We start from the raw sequence: 13703 nt of genomic DNA, 5'->3' as shown, positions 1-13703 counted from the left end.
TGATAGGAAGGTATGGAGGTCGAGAATTAGGGTAGAAGGGTAGTGGGTAATCAGACGCATTTCATTTCCGTTCCCGAAGTTTTAGCATTATTCATGTATTCTCTTATTTTTAGATTTCTATTACTATATGTAGTTTCTTAAGTGCAGTTATCTTATTATCTTGCTATTGTTTTTGCTTGATGCTGCTGCCTATTTTTCGTCTTTGAGTCTTGGGAAGCAGTATACTCTAAACCGAGGTAGAGGTAAGGTGCGTACGTCTAAGGATGTAATCGCGTTAGCATACTTTATGGGATTATACTGGTACGTTGTTGTTGTTTGGTATATCCTCCTTATTTAGATCGCCTTTTGTTTTTAAGAACTTTATGCCCAGACTTTTCCACTCCAATTCCAATTACGAGTTTAAAGCAAAACTTCGTAGTAACATAGATTGTGATATCGGCCAGAAAAGGTCAGGGACATGTGAACATTTGTACTACTTTTCTTTTTCTCCTTTGCTTACTTTGAGTGCACTAAAGTAATTACTTGGCATCATGTCCAAAGTTAACTCGGAAAAATTCATTTAGAAAAAATTCATGTGGATACGTACCACATTAAGCAAAATTCTGAACTTCACTTTTTTTTTTTTCTTCCTTTACAACTAATCACAGCCATAACTTTTTGCTTTCGTTCTTTTGTTTTGCTGAGTGCGGTACAAAGCTCTAGGTCAAAAAGTCATGAGAGAATATTTTCCTTGGACTTTGCCCAATCACTGGAACACTTCATTATCATCTTAGTCAGGTGATACGTTTTTAGGATTTGATGTTTATGAATTAGTTTTATATCAGGGTCTCAAATTAATAGCATGCAATAATAAGTTAATTCATGGTCAGATATTTATCTATATTTGGAAAATTTCTCAATAAATATATACTAAGGATATAGGAAGAAGTTGAATTCACGTAAACTCATAAATTATACTATAGATGCACCCGCCTGTTAAGGCGAAAAATGAAATTAGAAAAGCAAAAGGGATTTTATGTAATAATGGAGGAATACCAATCTAACCTATAGTAATATCACAAAGAGCAAGAAACCCAAGAATGACTTCATCTGTTACTGAATAGCTCTGCCAGTTCAAACTCATTTTCAGATACTATCAATCACAACCTTCCATGCAGCACAATTTCATACTTAAAATAGGAACAATATCTTATGATAGCTATGAAGGGCCACTGAACATAATGTTTTTTTTTTTTTTTCCCTTTGACATGGCAGAGCTCAATACAAAATTTTCTAGGACAAAAAGAAAAACTTTATCTAGAAGAATAATTTCTTTCAGCTAGGAAGAATGACACCTAATTAACAAAAAGCCGACACTTCGTTTCACTCTCTACAAAAATTTCTTGAATGACCGTCCTTCCGCATGTTAGCACAAACTACACGTCAGTTCTGTATATCTATGTTCTTCAGCTCCTATGTAAAATGTTTATAATTACTATTTCACTTCTTGATTTTGTGTATTGTCTACTTTATCTGGGAGCGATGAAGATGGAGCACAGCAGGAAGAAATGTCAATCCCGGCAACCTCCATTGCATTGCAGACCCATTCAGGAACATCACCTTGGGGAAACTACAAGGTCAAATTTTAGAAGCCACCACAATTTTCAGTAACAAATATTTGTATTAGCAAATATAAGATGCATGAAAATAGGCAGATAAAGGTTAAGGAAGTTGTGCCCATCAATTGCTTTTTTGGTATATCAGGAGAAGTGCATAGTCAATGAAATCATTGTTTGTAGTGGAATTATTCATTACCATTTGCTGCAGAAACTGGCAAACAAATCTGCAAAATTTAACAAATATGTCAAATTATCAGGTAAATAAGAATAAGAGAGCCGAAAATGAGCTTGAGATAGTGATTCATCTTGAAATCTATTGAGAGGTAGAGGTGAACATACTCTGGAAACCGTCCTTCAACAATTGAGGAATGCAAGTCTCTGCTAAGCTGCATAATTTGAATACCTCAAAGTCATAACTGAGCTAATAGACAAACGAAAATACCATATAAACTCAAGTGTTCGGTACCTTCATCATATAGTATAAGTTGTGATATGACAGAAGTTGAGATCCCATGGCATCTTTAGTGACAAGGCAATGAATGTAAGCCCTGGTATACGTTTTACAGACCTGTCAAGAGATGAATGGTATTTCAAACAGTGTATAACTTGAAAATAAGACCATCAGTAGTCAAGCATCATCTGTTCACTTTACCATACAATCACATGAGGGATCAATGGAACGCATATCATCTGCCATTGCCTTGTGTTTAAGTCTTAGAACTCCCTGCACATGAGCAAAAGCATTATTCCACTTCAGAATGAATGGTGGATGATATTTTCATCATAAATTGTTTGAGTTCAGTTTTCAGTGCCCAAGTTTATGCAACATTGCGAGAAAATTTCCAGAAGGGATCACGGGAAAATAAAAACAAACCTTAAGTCAATAATAGAAAGATAAAGTCAGATGATAAATTAGAGGAAAAACAGTTTGTTTCCTCTAAGCTTCCTCAAAACTTCCTACAGTTTTCAAATCATTGAACTACTAGTCTCCACTAAGGCACTAACACAGACAAAGAAGGCATAGTCATGAATACTTTATCCACTACTAAAAAATCACTATTTTCCCAATGAAAATGTTCAATGGCTATTCTCACAGATATTTTGATTGAATCGGTGAGAAAAGAAAAAATAATAGTGTTTTCACACTCAAAAGTTAGAAAGTTTCCCATCGTTTCAATGGGAACCTGTTTCCCACCATGCGTTTCCCCAGTGAGCTAGTTTGGAGGGAACGAGGTGGGAAAATCATTTTTTATAACACAAATTTCCCATTGTCAGCGGGAACAGCCTCTGTTTGTAGTAGTGAGCGCATGGAAGTCAGAGGGAAGACAGAGTAGTATATGTGTACGAATTCAACTCAAAATGGAGTTAAGTACTACTAAGAAGGAGACTATATATATGTACACAATCAGAAAATTGTTTGAGCAGCTCAGCATGATTTAAACTATAAGACTATTAGATCCACGACATGCTTATCGTCTCTCTTAGTGTTTTACGGATCACACAAGATTTCCATATAGATCAAGAATACTCAAAACATTGGTGTTGGGTTAGAATATTAGCAGTTATAGATTTCTTATCATGCAATATGAGAATTAGCATTCTATTACTGTGTGATCCCCAGAACCAACCAAGTTATGAATATTTAGAGGTAGTGGGCAGAAAATTACCTCAGGTACAAGAGCTGTGCCAAAGCGAGCGGTACGAGTAGGATAGACACAATCATACATGTCAGCACCTAAAGCACTGCACACCACAATGTCTAGTGGGTAACCCACCCCCTGGAGTACAGCAGTCGAGATATCAGAAGCCAGATAAAACTGGAGAACTGAAAATAGAGGCATCAAATTGAATCTACCAAGGAACATCATAAGAGTGACATATACCATTACATATCGTGGTTTATGCTCAGGCAGTGCAGCAGTACACTGAGCCACGACACGCCAAAACGAGTCTTTATCTTCACCGCCTGCAAGACCACCAATAGCATAGCTGTCACACAAGTAAACCCGGTCATTTCACTCAGTTGATTGTTGAACCTCAATTCTTCTAGTCTGGTTTGTCTGGTAAGCTGCTTTTGAGTTTTATAAGTTAAAAGAGGAACATGAATGTGTATATATCTTTTGAATGTGTATATATACACTTTAAGAATTACAAATACAAGGTGATGAACATTTATGATAGAGTGTACATATTCAGAACTACGAACATACCCAGGCAAATTACGTTCCACTAAACCTCTGACACATATATCCCTGATAGCAACAAACAAGAACAACAAAGTTCGTCAAATGAGATATAATTATGTAAACAATAAAGCAATCTCAGAAGCAACAGGGATGTCACAATGTAAGTCACCTTAATACGGGATCTAAACCACCTTGCACTATACCAAAAAGATTCTGCTCATGTGGTCTCTTGTGAGCTGCCAATAACAAACGAAAGCATGAAAAACACAAAATGAGAATCTGGTAAAAGTACATCAGCAATTTTAGTTTAGAAACTCTAAATTTAACACTAGAAAGAAAGCAATTTTAGTTTAGAAACTCTAAATTTAACACTAGAAAGAGAAATTCTAAAGCAAACTTTGAAAACAGTTAATTACAAACAAAAAACTTCAAAAAATCCAAATTTCACCGCGAAACTTACTCAACTATCTGTCAATAAAGTGTTGACTGGACTTAACCCTTGTTAACTGCTATGTGATAGCATAACATGACAAATGGGGCACAATTTTTAGGATTATTTTACATTCAATAATAACTTCATCTAACTCTACCTCCTAACTTATCGCATCTACCATCAAATATAAGACAATTGAGTCCTTTCATCATCGAAGTGTGCCATATTAACCATATTAACCAAAAGCTAACAGCTCAATTATTTCATCATTCCTCTCTCTTTTCTGGGCTTCTCATCCTCAAAAAACCTCCCGCCTTTCCGGACAAAACAACAGAACAAGAAGTAGAGAAAATCCTTACATTACTGCTGGTCGTAACCCAAATCATATAGAGATTATCTTTTGCCCACTGAATGTGATTAATGATAAAGTTCAGTAAGATAACCACATCGAAATTTACAGCCTGCTCAATCATATTACCTGCTATGCACCTGTCTATCCAACGAAGAGTTCGATACATAGCCTCTTCAATTCTTGGACCTGTGATAGTAGTTTTCACGACATCATCGAGAGCCATAATAATATCTGCACCAATTCTGTTCTGCAATGAATTGGGCAAGTAAGCAGGGAAAACAAAATCAGCTGTAAAGGGTATCTCAAGAAACATAAACTGATAAATCTCAAAGCGATGAAAAGATATGATGCGACTAATCAGCAGTATTACTGGGAGGATATAGAAGCAAAAGCTTGGATACAGTTTTGTCAGTTCAACAGAAGTTATGCAGCTAGAATACACACTAGTAAATGCAGTACAACAAGCGGAAACAGCATCACATGATATAACCTGTCCAATTACAAATGATGAACCCGCAGGACTACCAATAATTGGCTCTCACACTGGAGTAGTCACCAAAAGCATGTTATTCTCTATAACTATAAATGGTAATCCAGTCAGATCATTCTAAATGTTCCATACAATCGCAGGGGTTAGAATATGGACTTCAAAGATATTTTGGAGAAGTAAAGCTCTCCCGAAAGTGTCTTTGCTTTTGCATGTCTTACTCAACAAAACTCACAGAGAAGGGGCTTTAGTTTGCGCAACAGATGCTACTGGTGTAACAATTTGTGTGAGACATCACATCCATTTCTCCGTTGCAGTTTCAGCTGGCAGGTATGGAACTTCTTTTTGAATCTTTTTTATGTGCAGTGAGTTGTGCAGAGACAGTGAAAGAGATGTTGGAAAGCTAGAACAGGCATAGGCTAAAGAAGTGTTTGAATTTTCTGGAGCACACCGCTGCATTCATTCTATGGAGAACTTGTATGGAATGCAATCATAAATGTTTTAAAGGAAAACATGATTCTGTTCAGAGTAATTTTGTTCCTAGCACATTTGGACTCGGAGATGTAAAAGAACCGCTGGGAATTATATGGATTTATTTATGGACCTACTGACTACTTTGTCAAAAGGAGCAGTAGTCTACTAATATTTTTACATCTTAGCGCTTTCTTGGTGTCCCCAGACTCCGCTTGTGGGATTACACTGGGAATGTTGTTGTTGTTGACTTAGCACTTTCTTGGTGACATTAATTAACTAAATCTTCAACTGATCATCCTTCTACGATTTACTACCTCTAGAGCAAGTCAAATTTCAGCAAGATATTCATAACGATTTGGCATATAATGTTTCCAAAGATTGCACCAGTTTATAGCTCTCAGTGCTTGCAGATACAGTTGAGAAACTTTGAAATGCAACATAAAGTTTAGTTAAACATCTAACAATCAAAAAGTTCAGATAAAATCTGTAAACAAGAGGGTATTCCTGGATCGCGCTCAATCTGCTTGTAAATGACCGGACTGTGGAGTGTAAAAGCACCAACCATGTGTCTGAAGATTGCACCAGTTTGCAATTATTATAGCATAAGAGTATGACTTTAAAATAAATAATATAGTATAGTGCAAGATCTATGAATAACAGAACATCTACATCCCCTAAATGGACCTACTTGTATCTGTATTGACTCTTCAGGTGTAAGGAGCATTGGCTTTCCATCCACCGGTGACTGCAAAAGGAAGTGACAAATTAAACCCCATGATACAAAAGAGATAAAAATGAAACAAAAAAGGGACGTAGAAAGAGAATACCTGAAAAGTGACACCCTTCTCAGTGATATCAGCCAAATGCAACAAGGAGACCTACAACCAGAAAGGTTTTAAGCTCATTAGACATCTACTGCTCTTCAAGAAAACCGATTTTTCATTACTAAACAATTAGTACATCTTAAATAAAGATGGTCATAGCTTTTCAAATAAATAATCATAAGTGAACTTTGAGGAAGCACTAGTGAGTAGTGTGATAGACTACCATTTGAAAGCCCCCAGAGTCTGTAAGTAGTGCTCTTGGCCAATTCATGAACTTATGAAGACCCCCTAACTCATCAATGAGCTCAGAGGTAGGACGTAGTGCCAAATGATATGTGTTTCCGAGGATTATTTGGCAACCAATATCCTCAAGCTGGTGGGTGGTCAAACCCTTTATAGTGCCTGTGAATATGAAAACTCCAAATGTGTGACAATGAGAAAAAATGCATATCATCAACAATCCAATAATAGTTTCTATTTTTACAAGCATGAAGACCAATAAAAAGTACTCTAACAAAAAGTTTCAAACATAAAGTCTCTAAGCTATATATCACTACTAAAAAATCACTATTTTCCCACTGAAAAAATTTTAGTGACTCTTTCTCACTGAATGTAGGTAGGAAATACATAAATAGTAGAATTTTCACATGAAAAAATTATGAAGTTTCCCAGCGTTTCAATGGAAACCTATTTCCCACCATGCATTTTCCCAGTGAGATTGTTCGGTGTGAATGAGGTGGAAAATCATGTTTTATAGCATAAATTTCCCACTGAATGTCGGTAGGAAAAACTCTTTTTCTAGTAGTGTATATAGTACAGAATACAATATATGTCCACATGCATCAATCCCACGTATGCACCTCCCAATACCCAGTTAAGGATATAGCTTTGGCTAGACACAGTTACCAGACCATATATGAGACAGCTCACAGTCTTTTTCAACCAAAACAGACCTAAATCCTATACTATCAACCTACTTATAACAAGAGGTATCAATAGATTGCTGGCTCTAATTGTTAAGGTTTGTCAAATATCTAGAGGATTTGAATAGAGACTTGATGCAATATAACAAGTTATTAAGAGAGAGAAAGAGCTTCCTGTTGATCAACTCCTAACATACTCTTACCTTGAGTGCCAACAGGCATGAAAAGAGGTGTCTGGCATTCATAGTGAGGGAGTATAAGCCGAGCTGCACGGGCACGATTAAATCTCCCGAGGATCTGGCATCAGAAAGATTTAGGAACAGTTCCTTAGTGGGGTAACAAACAAGTAAATATTTTGTAAAAGATAGAAAACCTAGGGAGATTAGTTACACCGCTATGCCATATCCCATATTATCTGCCATGAAAAATAACAGCTAATTTATCTGTAAAATTTCCATCAATCTTTTCCTAAATTAATTGGGTATGGGTAAAAACTGGCCTTCTCGGACAAAGCTGTTTCACTCAAACTAGTTTCCTCGTCCTCCTTCATAAACCGAGCTTATTATTTTGTCAAAAGTTTGCAACTTCAAATTTTGAATCCTAGGTTTGTAGGCCACATTGTTTTGATGAGTGTTGTTCATCCAAATTCTCATATCAATTAATCTATTACACTACAATAGAAGCAGTAATAATATTATGTTCTCATGTTGATCCCTCTTACCAAGCAACATCAGCTTACTACAGCAGCAACTACGCCTCAATCCCAAACTAAGTTGAGGTCAGCTATATAAATCCTCAACATCCATTCCCTCCATTCAAACCTACTTCTTTTCCATACTCAATATTTTGTTATTTTAAAGACAAATTATGAATTATCAAAATTCAAGAATCCATTTTCATAATTGCAAAACACAGTTTTGTATGCTAAATGCAATTAGCAGCTTCTATTTGTATGAACCACCCAAAACTCTAAAGTAAAAATAGTCAAAGAAGTTTACCTCGAAACGAAGTGCCATTAATGCCGCTATAATCCACCAGGCTCAGTATCTGATAACTGTAACTACGAAAAAAAAAAAAACCTCAGTTTAGCTAGGCAAAGTAAAAACTTCAACTCTTATACACAAACTTTAAATCAAGAACCTAACATGTCACCAAATAAAACGTGCATTGTAGCTCAGGATTAATAAGCAAACCAGTCATTATAAAAACGTAGTAAATATTTTGTAGAGATAAATGATTCTATAATACAATTAGTATGCAAATAGTGCATGGAGGGTGAATGAATATTTAGACAAGCGTACCGATAATGATGGATATAGCGGCGGCAAGGAGAATCAGAGAATAAGGGGTGCCCTAAATTGAGTATACTATGAGTTACGTGGAAAACGCGGCCAAAGTCAATTTTTCCTTAATATAGCATAACACTTAAATTTGTCTGACCAGAGTCAGGAACTGAAGTTTCTGGGATTCCCTACTTGTCATCAAATTGTATAAAAACTAGAGTATGTTTGTCCAAACAAGTCAAAAGTTAATGTTTGTCCAAACAAGTCAAAAGTTACTTATTTTGGAAAATATTTTTGTCAAGCCTTTCAGGAATATACTAGCACGGGGTCTAATATAATTAATTTAATTACTCATTTTAGTTATTCTCCTCAGTGAATCTCCATATTTTGTTTCTTTTCCTCTTATTCGCCTTAATTTCTCAATTGTTATTAAAATTTGTCTTATCTTGGAATGTCACCCCTTTTTATATTTAATAAGTTAATGATTCAAATATCATAAATGTCGCCAAGTTTATAATCACAAGATTCAAAGGATATTTTATTATATTATACACATTTTTAATTTAGAACCACGGGATTCAAAATCTATCTTTATTTCTTAAAGCTAAGGTAATACAGTCTAACTTAGACACTTAAATTGAGACGAGAGGACTATATGCAAAATGAAGGACATGAAAGGACAATTGAGACACTGTGGAGACACGGAAACTTAAAAAGTAAACACACAAGAGGTAGAATTAGGGCCGGTTTGGCCATAAGAATTATTCACTTTTTTCCAATTTTTTTTTCACAACCAAAACAACTATATTTCAACAAAAAAAATACAATTTCAAAACTATGGCCAAACACAACTCCAACCCCAAAATTCCAAAAAAAGTGATTTTTTTTTTGTTTCTATGGCCAAACGCCTACTTAATGCTAAACTTCTGAAATGTACACATGTTAATCCCTGCTTAGAGTACAATTTCATGTGCTTTCTATAATAGAGTAATAAAATGAAGTGTAGAAGTAAAGAAATATGATAACGTAAAAGTGGAATACACGTGTATAGAGAATAGGTGGCAAACCAAGCAGTAGTACTTGTTAAATGAAGTGGACCCACAACTGGCAAAAAAGAAAAAAAATCAAGTACAATTGAAATAAGTCCAAATTTAGTGTACAACTCAGACAGTTTTTATAAAATTTGTCAATCTTTGTGTTCGTCCTCCTTTGCCACTTATATATAATAGAAAAGAAACAATAACCAGAGAATTGCAAAGAAGAATAGAATAAGCAACAAAATGGAAAACTAAATGTCAAAGCAAAGAGGAGCAATGAAAAACTAATAGGAGAAGCGATTAAGCTGAGAAGCAATCCACAAATGAAACACATGTACTAATAATATGCGGTGCACACTATACGTAAAGGTTAGACGTGGTCCTTTTGAAAGACTTGTGTAGTGTCTTTGGAAGGTTTGCTTAATAGAGCAGATTGTACAACATTTTATGCATGTGTTCGTCCACCCACCACACTTATATATAATAGAAATTTTGGAGAAAAACAGACTATGTTCAATTAATTTATTTGAGAAGTATTTTTCTTAATATTTGATGAGCAGATTTGTTTAATTATTCTTTTCAAAATATACTTTTGAATATTAAATTATGAAAAAGGACAAATACCAATATATGTTTTACAAGTAAGATTATTATAAATTTTAATTATGAAAGTTTTAAAGTTATACAAAAAATAATTCGTATTTGGTTTAGCGGAGACTTTGTTATTTCAAAGAGGAAGAGGAGAAATAGAAAAAAGAAGGTAAAATTTTATCCACACCGGGTGTTTACACCAAATCAATGGATATATGACACATGTTTGAATACATATAACTTTCACTTAACCATAATTAATTAATGTATATATTCACTTCATTAAATCACTAAACCAATGGATATATGACACGTGTTTGAACATTTTCTTTGCACGGATTGCCCTTCAAAATAGTGGTCGAAAATACCCCGAGGTTCTGGATTCGAATCCCGCTCAGTAAAAAAAAAAAAAAAAATCTCAAGACAAGGCTTTGCGAAGATTTTTTTTTCACGCTTTGAGGGCAAAAGTTTGCCTTCGAATATTTTACAAGGCGATTGATCTAGGGTTTTTTTGAAATTGCCCGTGTTTGACTACATACTACTTTCTTTCTATGGTGAAGAAAAACAAACAGTTTTCAAGGAAATAAACAGCTAGCTCCCCTTCAGCTAATAGGCCTAATAAGAAAATTTGTTATGTAAGGATCGGCTCATCTTGCCTTCGAATTTTTTTTCTTGTCACATTTGAAAATTAGTGATTGAGATTTAATTAACTAAATCGGGCCCTTAAACATGATTAATACAATTGATACTTCCATATATTTCCTCCCAAAAAAAGGGACAATCCCTAAATTCTTGCAACATAAAATTAATTAATGTTTTAATTTGGTTTTTAAAAAAGGGGCAATAATTAAGCCATTGAAATTAAATTGCCCGTGTTTGACTACATACTACTTTCTTTCTATGGTGAAGAAAAACATATTATCAATCTCCACGAACAGTTTGCAATCAATGAAATAAACAGCTAGCTCCCTTCAGCTACATATTAGCGACAACTGTACAAGTAAGAAAATCTATACTCCTAGCTAAGTGTAGTACCTATCCATCCATTAGCTATACCATTTTGCTTCCTTTGTTAAAAAGAATTCCCTTCGATATGTGTGCTCAATCTTGACCTGGGCAGCGAGTAGCATTGGTTGCACAAATTTATGCTCCCACAAGGAGGTATTCCTTGCCTTCCATATGCGATACATCAAAGCACCAACAACACCCAAAATCAATTCTCCGTAGCCTCGCCCCTTTGGGCTTCGAGTTACCCTTTTTCAGACTTGAAGATCTTTCTGTAGAATTTCCTTCCTTATCCATTTTAGAATTTCTTGTAGGCACTGTTGAGAAAATGGACATTCAAAGAACAAATGAGACACTGTTTCAACACTTGATCCACATAGCAAGCATTGCTCATCCTGGCTGATTCCCATTTTAAACACCCTATCTTTGGTTAACAATCTGTTTAACAATGCCTGCCAGCAAATAAAGTGGTATAGTCCCTTTTCTCCACACCCCATCTGTACCATGGCCATTGATCAATTTCACCGCTCCTCCACCTATAACCACTAAAGGTGTACTTTCCTGAAGGTTGCAGCCAGCCTTGTTGCACATAACCAGGAGAGAGATATCCCTAATCTTGCATAACTTATTTCAATACCAACAACAGTCCTTTGGAGGTATATAATCAAACCAAGGCACATCATTGGTATAAACATGGTTGATCCGTTTAACCAACAAATTATCAGCTTTTCTAAGCTATGTTTCAAGCATATTTGGCTATAGCAGCCTCATTCCAAGCTATGCATTCAGTTAGCCCGAGTCCCCTTCTTTCTTTGTTCTACATGCTAAATCCCATGCAACTAATAGAGACTTGGTGGTGTTTACTTTTCCATCCCATAGAAACTGTCTACAAATTGTAGTGATGCCTTTTAATACTTGCTTTGACCGTATAAATATAATAGCCCAGTAACATGGATATGCATACAACTTTCACTTAACCATAATTCATTAATGTACTGTATATATATTCACTTAATTAAATCACTAATCAAGGTAAATTTTATTAATTTGGTGTAAATACTCGGTGTGAGTAAATTTTTACCCTCTTTCATCCTTCTCCTTCTCCTCCCATTTAGATGATAGTCCGTCAGCTATAAATACAGTACAAGTTACTTCTCCCTTATTTTTTTTCCTAACAGTGGAGTTTACCTTGGTTTAGTGATTTAATGAAGTGATATATACATTAATTAATTATGATTGGTAGCTTGTTTGGCCAAGCTTATTTTTCTCTAAAAGTACTTATTTAAAAAAAGTGAGGTGTTTGACCAAGTTTTGGGATAAAATAAGTCTTGGGGAATGTAGAAGTTGTTTTTTAAAAAAATGACTTTTTGCCCAAAAGTACTTTTGAGAAAAATACAATTAGAAGCACTTTTTAAAAGCTTGGCTAAACACTAATTACTGCTCAAAAGTGATTTTTAAATTAATTGGTCAAACACAAGCTGTTTTTCGCTAAAAGTACTTTTAAAAAAAAACGCTTTTTAAAATAAATTGATTTTAGAAGGCAGCCAAACAGGCTATAAGTCAAAGTTATATGTATTCAAACACGTGTTATATATTATTTGATTTGGTGTAAACATCCGGTGAGGGTAAGTTTTTATCTAGGAGAGAGATAGAAACAAAAGGACAAGATATGGAAGAAACCAAAAAGAAGGAGAAAAAAAGTTTGTATTTAATTAAAAGATATGATATGTTAGATTTACGAGAGATGGTTTGGCAAATATAAAAATTACGGTAATAATAATTTTGTTTTGAAAAAAAAAAAAAATCGAATATGATTAATTTTTTTTTTTTTTTTTTTGAGGAAAAAAAAGCTTTTACCTAAAAAAAAGGGGCCAAACAAGCCTATAAATTTGTTAATACAAGGAAACCTTCACGAATTTTACTGTAGTTCAAATTTTGAACTTCTAAACCCTCTTTTTCATTTTAGAGAATTGGAGATATACAATATTTGACAAAAGAAAAAAGATATTTTTAATAGCAACACAATAATTTTTTTCTACAATTGAGAAAAAATAATAAATTTTGTACTTCTTGAACTATTAACATATTTCAAAAATTATTTTAACCAGGAACATATATTTACCACAGTCTCTTAGTAGTAAATTTGATCGGCTGAAAAAGAGCCGATTAGAGTTAGGAAATAATTTTGATAAACTAAAACCTAATATAAAAATAATGAAAAGTAAATTATTGTAAAGGCTAAAGATATTAATTTATTTTAATCTTAATTAAGGGCATCATATGGAAAAAGGTGAAGAACAAAAAAATATATTAAGCTATAAGAGAGATTTATAAAGTCACCAGGTCGGAGGTCTTAAAAATTGTTGTTTTTGTCTTCAAGGAAGTCTAGTAACAATTGAGTAATTTAGACTTTTCTTAATAATGATCGAAGTCGTGAAATATTCTCATGGAGCAAAATTTAAAACTCTCCCTTTATAAAGAAAGTGTCACATCACCTTATTTATGTTTAG

At 34.3% G+C, this 13703-nt stretch overlaps 1 protein-coding gene across 1 annotated transcript; it reads right to left on the bottom strand.

Moving 5' to 3' along the window:
- Nucleotides 1–1421: 1421 nt before the first annotated feature.
- LOC132035375 (uncharacterized) lies at nucleotides 1422–8353 on the bottom strand. The gene is made up of 15 exons (XM_059425631.1): nucleotides 8276–8353; nucleotides 7481–7574; nucleotides 6578–6756; nucleotides 6358–6408; nucleotides 6219–6275; nucleotides 4696–4816; nucleotides 3954–4020; nucleotides 3809–3850; nucleotides 3482–3587; nucleotides 3266–3376; nucleotides 2251–2322; nucleotides 2065–2166; nucleotides 1938–1984; nucleotides 1795–1822; nucleotides 1422–1609 (listed from the first exon to the last, which is right to left on the bottom strand). The coding sequence occupies exons 1-15, from the start codon at nucleotides 8291–8293 to the stop codon at nucleotides 1475–1477; spliced, it is 1230 nt and encodes a 409-aa protein (XP_059281614.1). The 5' UTR covers nucleotides 8294–8353; the 3' UTR covers nucleotides 1422–1474.
- Nucleotides 8354–13703: the final 5350 nt, after the last annotated feature.

The sequence above is a fragment of the Lycium ferocissimum genome, chromosome 10, assembly GCF_029784015.1.
Source record: "Lycium ferocissimum isolate CSIRO_LF1 chromosome 10, AGI_CSIRO_Lferr_CH_V1, whole genome shotgun sequence".
In the NCBI taxonomy this organism is placed as follows: domain Eukaryota; kingdom Viridiplantae; phylum Streptophyta; class Magnoliopsida; order Solanales; family Solanaceae; genus Lycium; species Lycium ferocissimum.
This window is presented reverse-complemented; position numbering and strand designations above follow the sequence as displayed.

What these genes read in the sequence shown, in the direction of transcription:
- LOC132035375 (XM_059425631.1), bottom strand. An exon ending in CATGCCTGTTGGCACTCAAG is followed by an intron (nt 6,757 to 7,480) that starts GTAAGAGTATGT and finishes TCATATTCACAG; the next exon opens with GCACTATAAAGGGTTTGACC. An exon ending in GCACAGCTCTTGTACCTGAG is followed by an intron (nt 2,323 to 3,265) that starts GTAATTTTCTGC and finishes GCTCATGTGCAG; the next exon opens with GGAGTTCTAAGACTTAAACA.